The following is a 13,260-nucleotide window of genomic DNA, read 5'->3' as shown; positions in this document are numbered from 1 at the left end:
AGTGTAAAATGTTTGCAGTAAGTCACTGGACTCGCTTATAAATATCAGGTATTGTTTCTACTAATGTAAATCGCAGCATAAATATTGTTATTTGCCTCTGGTTCAAACACAGATGCAACCTTTGCACACGATGATTAGTTGCCATGGTTCCTGTGCCTTTAATTTGATCGTGGTCTTTCAGACTATCGTGTTGTTCAAGCTGCACTCCAGCAGAGAGCGTGCTGCTTTAAGAGTTACTGCCAGTTCTATTACGGCATAGAAAGCATACTTGTGGGAACCGTAGCAATAAAGAGAGGGACGGCATTGAGCCAGTTGAGACTTGATCAAAATGTAAAAAACACCATTAAAGTACATTTGAGTTGTATTTTAGTTATTAATTTAATTTGAAGATTTTTCTGACAGATGACTAGTTTAGGAACTCTTTATTTGCTTGCTTTGCCATCAATATCAAAGGCTAAATATAACTCAATTATACTACGCTCAGCATTTACTTAATCAATTTTTTGTAGTACAAGACAAAGTGGAAGAGTAATTTAAAGCCAACAGCTGAATGTCCACGAGATCTGACCCCAAACAGATGAACCAAAATGTACTTTTATTATTTTAACTCACTTTTATTTTTTACAGAACTTACTTATTTACAGATTTAGAAAAATCCTTTACAAGGGAGTCCTGGCTAATGGGACCAACTGTAGCTCCTACAGGTGAGCCCCATGCTGGCCAGAACTGCACAATGACATTATGACTCTGCTCACTTCCAAAATATTAGGGCCCACATGGTCACTTTGAGATAAAGGGTCCTATGTCGAGCTTTGAAGGTTTATAGTCTCACTCTGGCAAAGGGGAGGATATGAATACACCTGCATTGTGGAATACATACCGTGTGAGTCCACATGAGGGCAACATGCTTAATTATTCAGTTCCTGTAACTGTGTTGTCAATTTTCACTTTCCTGCCAAGTCATGCAATGACTCACTGAGATTAATAAGTTAATAAGTGTTTTTTACAAGCTGTTCACAAGCAGGCAGACATATCTGACATCAATTAGGTCCATTTATCGACCAATTATAAGCACGTGACCGAAAGGCCAATAGCCATCACGTGTTTTACAGAATCTACAAAAGTACAACAACAACATTTAATTTTGATAGTTTTCAATGTTTTGCAAATGTTTGCGTTATCTTTAGGTTTTCCCACTTTGAGTCAGTCTGTAGTGCAGAAGGAGGAGAGCGACAGACATTTTACTGGCCTCTCATGTTGCTGCTGTCACGCCACCAAAGCGCTTTGAATATATATTATTCTGGACATCCGCCTCGAGGTAGTGGCCATTTCACAGTTTTGGGAATCTAACGTCCTACATAAGGCCCCGGGAGAAATTTTGCCAAACTAATATCATCCCATGTTACTTCCAAGCTAGTTATTTGGGGTAATTAGAATTTATAATAGCTCTAAAAAAACTGCCAGACAACAATAATAATAATAATAATAATAATAATAAATATTAATACATATTTGATGATGACATCATTGACCATTGCCCAATTACATGTGTAATCAATAATAAAACGCACCAATCTCTGCACAGTAAAGAAAAGTAATTTTTATATGTGGAAAACATTTCCAACTCTGACCTAGCTTTTAATCATTTTTACACAACTTTGAACAATGTGCTCAATACATATGCTCCCTGTAAAGGTTTTTAAAGTAAAACACTGTTCTTTTCCTTGGTCCTCTACACACATTTCCAAAGCTCTGATGGGAGGAAGACAAAACCACCAATCATCTGACTGACTGCCAGAATTTTAGGCATCAACGAAATAACTGTCTCCGACTTCTCAGAAAAGCCCTCTCTGACTTCTACTCATCCTCGCTTGCAAACACCCCTGGCAATGCACTGGTTTGGGGCAATTATCAAAACTACCCTACCTCCCCCTTTCTCCCCTCTGTTGCCTCTATGTCTGTCAATGGCCTGTTGTAAAACTAATGAAACCCAAATACACTTTTACTGCTCAATTACCCAACCTCTCTCTCTCTCTCTCTCTCTCTCTCTCTCTCTCTCTCTCTCTCTCTCTCTCTCTCTGTCTCTCTCTCTCTCTGACCTGTACACAAGAGACTGTTCACTTCACTTGGTGCAGTGTAGCGCAAGTCTGCATGTGCAAAAGGCTGCTTGTTGATTGATCCTGCAAGAACCGCAACACAAGATCCAACATGATATCTTCAGTTACCCTCAACAATGGAGCAAAGATGCCTATTGTGGGTCTCGGAACATGGAGGGCGAGGCTGACCATTCTATTGTTCCTATAGATAGGGTGTCTGGACTGAGATAACGTTAATGTAAGTGTATGTTAAAGTGACATGTGTGTTTAAGTTAAAAAGTGTATGTTAAGTGGCATGAGTGTTTAAATATGAAGTGTGCAGAGGAGTGACCGGTAAGAAGAAAGAAAAGAAGAAAAAATATTCCGAAAAATAGTCCGAAAAATAGTCCTGGGGGTGACAGAATCAGTCAGCTCTGTTGATGAGCCCGACTGCCGACGGGAAAAAAACTGTTGTAATACTTTGTCTCTACTCCTTTTTATTTGGTTCTGATTTAGATTGTCTTTTTCATGTTAAAAATGCAGTGTATACTAGGTTAAAAGAAGCAGGGAGTCCAGGGTCCGAGTCAGTAAAACTATTAATAGAGGGTTTGTCAAAGTGTAAATATTGACATTGTATTGCACAAACCTCTGCCTGAACACATGTGTTAGTACTAGATGCCACCAATGACAACCTGCTCTTTACATTCATTTCTTCCCATTTCCTTTTTTTTGTGTCACCCTTCCTCTGTAGGCAGAGCAAGGTAAGGTCACCGAAGTCGTTAAGGTGGCGATACGAGCTGGTTACAGACACATCGACGGCACTTACGTGTACCAGAATGAAGACGAGGTCGGGGTTGGCATTCGTGCAATGATTGACGAAGGAGTGGTTAAGAGGGAGGAGCTATTCGTTGTCAGTAAGGTACGGCATTACAGCCAAAGTCAATCGACACATTTAAATGCTGCATATCTATCTAATTTGTGCAAAGACATGAACACATGTAAAAATTGCTGTTAGTCAAGGTATTTTTCATTGACATTTTGTTGACTAACCTCCAATGTGACCCACACAAACACTAAACACTGACATGTTCAGTATATTTACTGCTTTTCATAGTTGTGGTGCACCTTCCACGTTCCATCTCTAGTGAGGGGAGCCTGTGAGAAGACGCTCAGGGACCTGAAACTGGACCACCTGGACCTTTACCTCATGCATTTCCCTATGGGGGCCAAGGTTGGGATACCATTGTCCTGTCTGTTGGTAAAACCACAGCATCAAGGCCTCATAGTCAAGCCCAAATGTTAGCCTATTTCCCCTGTGTCTCAGCAAACCTAACATCATAAGTCCCGGCCTTTCTTAATAGGGTTCATTATTGAGCTAATAAGTAAACAAAACATTTCATCAAACTTCATGTTTTGACTTTGCCATTTTTCTTTTTGCGACTGCAGCCAGGGGATAATCTTTTTCCACTTGATGAGCATGACAAGGTTATTTCTGATGGCAGCAACTTCTTGGACACTTGGGAGGTAATTTAAGTGTTTTATTATTATGTACATCAAAGACTGACGCTTAAAGTTCAACTGACTTGCTGGCAGCCTAAATCAAATTAACTATTAACATTGCTTTCAAGATACCTCACTTACACCCGTGTGCATTGTGTATCAAAGGCGATGGAAACGCTGGTGGATGCTGGATTGGTCAAGGCTATCGGTATCTCCAACTTCAACAAAGACCAGATGGAGGCCTTACTCAACAAGCCAGGCCTCAAGTACAAGCCTGCCGCCAACCAGGTACAGAGCAGCACCGTCATTCCGCAGCACTATTTTGAAGGAAGACACCAAAAGCTAAGGCTTTCGGGTGTTCCTCCAGATTGAGTGCCACCCATTCATGACCCAAGAGAAGCTGATAAACTACTGCCACTCAAAGGGCATCCCAGTGACGGCGTACAGCCCCCTGGGCTCCCCTGACAGACCCTGGTGAGAGGCAGTGCCACCTCTCAAAAGCAGCGCCCACAGGAAGGTGTCAAGTGTCACTTATTCTTTTCTGTTCTTATTTTTGAAAGGGTTTCTTCTGATGATCCCTCTCTGCTGGAGGAACCTCGGATCAAGGCTATTGCTGACAAGTACAACAAGACTCCAGCACAGGTAAAAGAGGAAAAAACTAGAAGGCCGACTTCAAGTTTTGAAACCAAAAATAATATTGTATTTTACTTTTTATAAAAATGAAACCAATATTGTATTGCAGTGATATTTGCATGTGTTTTGGTCAGCGGGCCGACACCGATATCACAGGGATATAATGGCTTTGTCGAAAATGATAACTCTTCCATTAAAAAGTTAAATAACAGAGGTCAGCGTTGAAGCTTTCATGGGTGGGGAATTAAACATTGTGTTGTGATCCATCTAAATTGTAGTCATGCAAAGGTGTTCGGTAAGATGCCTGACTAATGCTTATAATGCCGATTTCTGTATTTCCCACCAGGTTCTCCTCAGGTTCCACATCCAGAGGAACGTGATCGTCCTAGCCAAGTCGGTGACACCCCATCGGATCAAGGAGAACTTGCAGGTTTACCAATCTTAACAATTTCAACAGCTGACAACACACTTTTAAGAGATATATCATGCATATATAGGCCTATATCTATTTTGCTGTTTGGAATTGACTCGCTGTTGTTTCTCTTTCAGCTGTTTGACTTCGAGTTGAGTGAAAACGACATGAAGACCATGATGAGCTTCCCCGAGAGGAGAGCATTCTCACTCGAGTGGTGAGTAGAGGCAGATCAGCTTATGCCGGTTATCTCTTTATCGCTGTTTATCCCTTATTTTAGGCTATGGACCCGGCTACTGGACCTATTAACACTATCTCAAGTAAAGCATGCTCCTCTACTTTTCTGTTCAGGTTCTCAACGCACAAAGAATACTAGCTCATCAGACAACTATTAACTACTGAGCTTTTTTATTAAAAATCCACAAGCTGCAATATTAAATGCGACCTGACTAATGTGACAAAGCTTGAATTATTATCTTAATAAGATTCAACTGAATAATTTGTGTATAATGCTCGCTATTGAAATAAAGACCTCAATGAATGTATTGAAAAAAAGCAGACTGTGTGAAATAAAACGATCTTTTATCTATACTGTTGAGGTGCGCAGATGTTGAACGTGATCACTATAAATGCTACTGAAGCCGGCTGCTCGTTGTGAGTAAGAAAGTAAGAATACAAAAGTAAGAAATATAAAAGGGTTGAAGGTCCAGCGCAGTACAAATTTTACCTGGTGTAAAGCAGTCAAATAAAAGGACCAATTTTTCACTGTGGTAAAACTAAATAGACATAGAAATGTTTGGGAATATGGCCCACCATGATGCACCAACCAGACAATAACACAGACACCAGACAAGTTGTTGCTCAGGGGGTTCGCAAACTCAAGAATCCAGTATTAATTATTTATGCAGCGCTTGTAATACCGATTGTTATTCTCTAATCCCTTTTTATGATGCATTTGTACGGCTAACTCCTTTACTAATGCTGCATTTCTCATGTTTTTAACAGGAAGTACTTTTATATATGACATGTGTTACACTATCAACACTTGCAGTTAAATTTTTCTCCAAGTTGTCTTTGTCAGCAGCAGCATCAACCTCTTTCCTTCCAGGAGGGAAATAGAAAAGGCATTACTGGCTAGACTTTCTCCTTGACATGATATAATCTCACCTAAAATCACCATAGAAGAAAACTCACGGGGTCAGTTGAGGACACCTTTGGCATATGAAACCAAAGTTATCACCCATTACTCATAATCTAAGCTAAATTATTTTACTGGAGAAAATAAATGAAGGAACATTGCATTTGACAATACATAATTGTGGCTACATATGTATGTGTATAGACACCTTTAAAGGCTACAGCAACTCATTCATTAATTCCCCCAGTTATTCTTTTATGGGCCTTTCACACGTGTGTGGAAACACACAGAACGGTCACTAAGAGACACGCTTCCATTTGAACAGTGGTCTCTTCACTGCTTTGTAGAAATCACACACCGACTTTGTTTATTTATTTAGATGCTTAACACACCAGCGCGGGAAGTGGAAGTGACTATTTCATAACAGGGCTAATACACATGATGTTAAAGTGCCATCTATGACTCACTAAATATGGGAAATACTTTGTAAAAAAGCAGAACAGACCGTGACTCAGAGTGAGAGATGAATCAGTGTTTTTAATTTGCATTCACATTATATGCAAATGGTCAAGTGCTGACATAAAGGAAAAACAGGTTTAGTTAAATGCTTTGAAGTATGATCACATTAGTGCTATGAAAAATCACCGTTAATACAGATTTGATCTTTTACGAGAATATAATTTTTTTTTGTGCTACAACAAACATGTAAAACTACAAATAAAACAATGACTGAAGTGTAACACTTTAGAAGTGTTACACACTTAATCTGTAGTGAATGTGGCACATTTCGATTATTCTTATTCAGTTACTTTAAATGTCAGTGACCGCAAAGTTATACCTTAGAATTTATTTGGCAAGAAAAGAAAAATCAAAATAATCAATCGAGCTAAGACACTTGTCTGCTGGCTGATAGAACATAAAATGGCTATGTTAGGAAAATACATGTACACTCAATTATACTAGTGCAAAACTCACTCATTGGTCATAATTTGTGTCAAATGAGCATCTCAAATTAGAAATTAAAGAAGTATTTAATGCGTTAAATTGGTTTTAGTGAAGACAAAATAGATAACTAAAGAATAATTTCTCCTTAGAAATGTAACATGAAAATAGAAATCTGATGCAAGGCCACATTTGTTTTGCAAACTGCACTAAAGCATACCGAAGTGAGCAGCTTAGAGGTTGGAGATGCAAACTCCAGTAAACCTGTGGAAAAATCAGCATTTCTTTTTTCCATTTCAGAATTCAGCGCTGAATGGATAGTCCTTGTGCTTTATGCACCTATGGAGAGAAAGACAGAAAGGAACATTTAAAAACCTCACGACACCTTCTGAACAATATTTGAAAAAGAAAACAAGGATATATGATCTCACATTCGCATGGCGCAGACTCTCCAGTTCCTGTTGAATCCCAGTATAGTCTTCATTTCCTCCCCAGATAGTTCAAAGTCAAACACCTGCAGAGATTTAAACAACAGCCGTCATGCAGGAGCCGAGTAAGTGAGGCACATTGAGGGCTAATCCTAGAAAACATCTGAAAAATCCCTCGGCTAATTACCTGGAAATTTTCCTGAATGCGCTGAGGTGTGATCGACTTGGGGATCACGATCACGTTCCTCTGGATGTGGAAGCGGATCAGGACCTGGCAGTGAAGGAGAAAGGGTATTAACATGTGAACGTGATCAAAGGTCATAACAACATATAATAACACATTCTTCTTTAAGAGCAAACGGCATTCTTTTTGTGTGTGCACAAAAACTATATAAAGCTGATTTTGTTCAGTGTCGTACCTGAGCAGATGACTTCTTGTGCTTCTCAGCAATGGCTTTAATGTTCGGATCTTCCAGCAGTGAGGGGTCTTCAGGTTGAGCCCTGTAATATAAATGCATCATCCGGTATGATATAGAAGACCTGCACACATTGCATTGTTTTGCTGACAATCAGAAGGTAGACAAAATAATGGAGATACCTCAGAGAAGGGCCGACTCTGTATTAACTTAACGAGAATCAAACACTGCGACAGAGGTGGGCCATTGTGAAAAGTAAAGTAGTAGTAAAAAAGACATTTGTGTGTGATTTTTCAAAGCAGATTCAGACGAATAAGAGAGCTTTAAAGACAGCAAGTTTTCTCTGCATAAAAAATTAAATAATAATGTCTAAATCCCAACAAAATATGCCACATACAAACATACATAAACAAAGAGGAACAACAGTCACAAGTTGAAACCACCCAAAGGGATATGAAAGACAAACTACTGAATCAGCATTCCAACAAATATGATCATGATGTTGCAGCAGTGCGGTGATCGACAGGCTTTATGTTACAAGTTCTGTCTCGTGTTATTTTGACTCCACTGACCAGGGTCTGTCGGGCGAGCCCAGGGGGCTGTAGGCGGTCACTGCGATGCCATGAGACTGGCAGAAGGGGACCAGCTTCTCCTGATTCAGGTACGGGTGGCACTCCACCTGGTGGGACAAACACACTACTCTTTAAATGCATTGCAAAAACAATGGAAGTGAAACATAAATCAACTTTGTATGTGTATCCGACTTTGACTTTCATACACATAGGGTTGGCTTTTTCCTCAGTCAATATAAGAAAGTATTTTGGTCTATGCATGGTGCCGTAATCGAATAAATAAAGAGACTAGACAAAGCAAGACATTCATGGTGAAGGATGGTTCTGAAAAACAGAAAAATACAAGGTCTCCTCAGCTAATTGGTGCAGCCTGGGGGGAAACTGCTGTGAACGGATACAAATTACGAGACATTTAGTTTTTCCTCAGACCCGATACGAGGAGACAGATGACGCCATTGTGGCCCTTTGCTCTTTAAGAACAGCAATCATGATATTTATCTGTTTCTTGCGACTCAGAGGGGATGCAACTAATAAAGACTTTGATAATTGATTTATCTGTCAATAATCAAATCGTAAACAAAGTTACACGCACACGCAGGTTCTCTTTGCAATTCTTGGAAATGTAACCTTCAAGTTGACACATCTCTTCAATCTTTAACCAATATTTAATTAATAAAATATAATGGAAGTAAATGTATCCGACTTGAGTCATCCGTAAATGTATCCTGTTTTAAAAATAGCAGATAAACACTTTTTTTTATGCACCAAGATGAATTGATGATAATTTCATTATCGCATCGTAGCCCTCTGAAATGGATCGAGATTCCTAGCTCTAATATATATATATATATATATATATATATATATATCTATATCTATATAATATAGATATATATATAGCTTTAAAAACAGCTGACTGGCTTACAGTCATTGCAACAGTTCATACAGCAGCTGGACAGTATAGTTACTAGAAAAATGTTGTACAAATCTCTTACCTGGTTCACGGCAGGCTTGTATTTGAGGCCTGGCTTGTTGAGAATGGCTTCAATCTGCTCCTTGTTGAAGTTGGAGACACCGACAGCTTTGACCAAACCAGCATCCACCAGTTCTTCCATTCCCTGAAAAATGTACCAGAAAAAATAGAGTTTGGGTTTAGAAACTATAGCTCGTAATAAATCCTATTTGTTCCTCTTAAAAAAGCCTTTGTCACCACTCCCGTGGTATAATCATGATCTAAAAAATACTTGCCTTCAACTCTGGCAACTTTCAGTGTATTTCAAAGCCCCCCTTTTTTTGACTTCCAAAAAAAATGTTGCTCTTAAACAAATAACACATGACATGGACATTTATGAGCTTTAAATTCAATGATTCTGGTCTTAAGTCCTAACATGGCACACACACACAGATTTGTTATTAAATTGTACCTTTTCAAACGCTACGTCTGATCCAAGCGAGTAGTGTGTCTGTTTAACTCACCTCCCATGTCTCCAGGAAGTGAGTATTATCAGTGAGCGCATCGCCAGCGCTGTCCACAGGAAAAAGTTCACTGCCAGTCTGTAATATGACAAAAGGATCAATAGCGCTCCGGTTTACACCACAATACTACGACGTTGACAGTATGGAGGCTGCACATTCCTGCTGACAGACAGATTCCAGCTGAATCCTACACACACAGAGAACACACAGTTTCACACATTGCTCACAAGACTGTGCCTACCTTGAAACCCATGGGCCAATGGATTAGATAGAGGTCTAGGTAGTCCAGTTTAAGATCACTGAGGGTCTTCTCACAGCCTTTTCTCACCAGAGACTTCCCATGAAAAGTGCACCACAGCTATAAAAAAAATATTAACACACTGGTTACATACAGCAAATACAGACAACATCAGTTCCAAAACCTTTTTGTGTAAAACAATAAGGACATGCATATGTGTGAGCTCACATTATGAGCGCACAACTCACCTTGCTAACAATGAAGAGATCCTCTCGCTTGACCACGCCATCTTTGATCATGGCCCCAACACCCTCTCCCACCTCTGCCTCGTTCTGGTAGACAAACGCTCCATCAATGTGCCGGTAGCCTGCTGAGATGGCTGCTTTCACCGCCTCTGTGACCTTGCCAGGGGGAGACTGTAAAAAGAACACAGGGATGGTTACTTGGTGTGGTCCAGACATACCGTGTCATAATAACATCACAGTACTTATCGTTTTATGTGGTGTCAGTATACAGAATAGGAACGGTTCATGATTTGCATTATTTTTGCTTCAGTTTAACCCAAACATGCCGTGGGACTATTTGATTAAAGATTAGTTAAGTTACACTGTAACACTGCACTTGGTTGTCCTCTGTGTTCCATCCTTTTCTATTTAGACCTGGGACCAACTGCATCTCTTATTTTGGAACAATCCTAGTACTACATGCATACCTTTCATGGTGAGAGGAAACCCATGTCCAGCAAGTAGATCTTCTCTGGGTGGAAAACAAGGTCTGCATTTGCACCTCACCTATTTTTTGGGGCCAATACTAATTGCAACTATAATTAGATTTGCCAAGAAAAACGACATGCTGTTAAGCAGGAAACAGCAGCCTTCTCAGGCAATAATGTTGCTGAGATTTAAGTAGAGACACAAAAAAACGGATTAAAAAAAAGACACGAAGCCACTTTAAAAGGATTAGGTTGCATTATTGTTGGAGTCTATAATTGTTGGGCAATTGTGACTTCGGTTAAACCGAATAAAAGTAAAGCATGCATTGGACACGGCTAACGTTAGCTCTCAGTCTGCGCAGCGTAACTTGAACCAGCAGGTTTGCACACGACGGCCGTGTTTTCAGGAACCTGCCGCTGGAGCGCATTAACCACGGTTTTCTTTATCAGGCGCAGAGGTTACACACTGAACTAAAACACCCACAGTCATTAAAACAGCATGCAATTACTGCCGAACTTACATCGATATATCGGCTGGCACTTTGAGGAAAAGCAGCCATGATTTTAGCAACTCGTTGCTTTCTGTCGGCCCGTTCAGCTAGCTTACTTAAACAAGTTCATTTTTTAGCTAACAAGAGATAAGTACACGTTGCATATTATACAAAACGCACCTTCCATGTGCCCAGTCCCACAATGGGCATTTGTGCACCGGTGTTTAGTTTCACGGTCGTTGCCATTTCTCCAAAAGGACGAGCAGACGCTGAATGCAGAAGGTATAGTCGAGCAGAGGAAGCAGCAAAGATGGGGCTCAGCCTGCAGATCCAGAGGGAACCTCCGGTCCTGGAAAGCGAAGCTAATGCGCAAGTGCTTTGGACCTGCATTCTTTCTAACAGCCACCAGGGGGAGACTCCACTGGTAAAATAAGACTACCTGCAAATGTCCCTAGATCTCACTTGATGTAATACCTCAGTAAATATTGTTAACATGAGTTTGTTACCCCAATCGCTATTTAAGTCTTTTTCAATACAGCAGTATGTTCATTTGGTAAATGATGGTCCCATTTGGAGTAAAATGGATGATAAAGCAGGGAAGGCTTTGGGGGCTACCTTGTGATTGACAAGTTGGTACTACCTGTTTGTCTAGAGTTTTCATAACTGTAACATAAGCTAAAATAAAAATACATATATTTAAACAAATTACATTCTGCATGGAACCTATGTGCAATACATGGGTAGGTTAAATGTAATTAGATACTTTCCACTGTTAGTGCTGCTGCCGATGGCCATGGATGCAACCATTTTGACCGGCCAGTGAAAAGCAACTAATGTAATGCTCTTTAAGACCTTTTTAAGACCTTGACAAAGTATATCTGAAATCATTTCCACAGCAAATATAATGCATATAAGGGCTGGTATATTTGTCCCAGTTTATCTCTGGCCTGTATAATGTATGCAACTCACATATTAAATACAAGTAAAGAACAATAACCATACGGTTTAATGCATTTCTACAGTGAGTGTGATTTAGCTATTTTTAATTTAAACTCCTTGATACGTCCTGTAGGGTGGCAATAATGTATTGGTGAACCATGAAATTTCAAAGGATCTAACAACTGTAGTTCCCAAAAATAACACCTGTTCTTGCATATTTTTACCCGTTTTTGATGGTTCTGTCATTGAGCCGCTAGAGGGCACCATTGCCACACTTACCAAACGTGAGCCCATCTTATCAGATTACACAATGGAGGCTCCTAAGTAAAATAATCACATCATTTCATACATTAGCTAATATGGCCAGTAATTACGGTGACTAAAATGATTGATCAGTACTGTTCATTTGACTTAAGGCTCTCAAAAACTCATGCACACTTATTTGATTGATCCAAGTCCATAGAAAAAAATGCTCTAGTAACAAGCCTTGGGTAAGTTCATTGTCCAGCATGAAGATAATATTCTTTTCAATTACTCTTTAATATTTTTTACGACAATTTCTCCTTTTTCTGATACTGTAAAGGAGATGTGCACCGTTGTGAGTGCACACACACACACACACACACACACACACACACACACACACACACACACACACACACACACGCACAGCCTTAAACCGCAAGGGACACCTGAAATAGGGAACAAATACAAGGTGTCTTTATTGTCAGAATCAGATAAAACCTGACAGACCTTTAACTGAGCCATTCAACACTCTGAGCAGAAGATAAGAGAGGGAGAAGAGAGCAATATGAAAAAAACATACAAAAGGAAAAGTTATGGGATCCAGCAGCCGCTGTGTACCTCACAATGGCTCTCGCTAAAGTTTGTGTCTCTTCTGATCTTCTCCCAGCTGGACGCCTGCTTTTCAGGGCCTGTCTCCTCTGATCTATCTTCAGACACTGGAGGGCCTTTTGCCAGCCTGCAAACTGTCAAAGTACCCCAGGAATCAAACACCGTCGCATGCTGTCATGATCAAAGAACCGCAGGTAAACCAGACTAAGACACAGCCACACACAATTGGCATCTGAAAGAGGGGGGGAAAGTTTTCATTTCAGAGGCTCTTATTTTGCGTCTGAAGGCGGATGGATACCTTTCCACAGTACTGAGTGCATCGATTAGAATAAAGGAAAAGCGGCATTTGAAGAAACAACAGAGGCTTGGAGTAAAACCAAGTGCCTCTCAAGGAAACTTTTGGACAAAGAGTGTAGACCGAGGTGAGATTTCA

At 40.0% G+C, this 13,260-nt stretch overlaps 2 protein-coding genes across 2 annotated transcripts; one reads left to right on the top strand and one right to left on the bottom strand.

Moving 5' to 3' along the window:
• Positions 1-2,208: 2,208 nt before the first annotated feature.
• LOC306752328 (aldo-keto reductase family 1 member B1-like) lies at positions 2,209-4,841 on the top strand (the record flags this gene model as incomplete). The annotated part of the gene is made up of 9 exons (XM_079236078.1): positions 2,209-2,274; positions 2,827-2,994; positions 3,190-3,306; positions 3,522-3,599; positions 3,741-3,863; positions 3,943-4,049; positions 4,136-4,217; positions 4,555-4,638; positions 4,758-4,841. 9 exons carry the CDS (start codon positions 2,209-2,211, stop codon positions 4,839-4,841), a joined length of 909 nt encoding a protein of 302 aa, XP_079092204.1.
• Positions 4,842-6,275: 1,434 nt separating this feature from the next.
• LOC306752041 (aldo-keto reductase family 1 member B1-like) lies at positions 6,276-11,353 on the bottom strand. Its single transcript, XM_079235733.1, has 10 exons — positions 11,214-11,353; positions 10,079-10,246; positions 9,834-9,950; positions 9,593-9,670; positions 9,112-9,234; positions 8,117-8,223; positions 7,548-7,629; positions 7,316-7,399; positions 7,132-7,214; positions 6,276-7,039 (listed from the first exon to the last, which is right to left on the bottom strand). Exons 1-10 carry the CDS (start codon positions 11,277-11,279, stop codon positions 6,997-6,999), a joined length of 951 nt encoding a protein of 316 aa, XP_079091859.1. The 5' UTR covers positions 11,280-11,353; the 3' UTR covers positions 6,276-6,996.
• Between the last annotated feature and the right edge of the window lie 1,907 nt (positions 11,354-13,260).

Source organism: Taurulus bubalis (assembly GCF_910589615.1).
Source record: "Taurulus bubalis genome assembly, chromosome: 20".
NCBI lineage: Eukaryota > Metazoa > Chordata > Actinopteri > Perciformes > Cottidae > Taurulus > Taurulus bubalis.
Note: the sequence above shows the minus strand (reverse complement) of the source record. Positions and strands in the feature narration are given on the sequence as shown.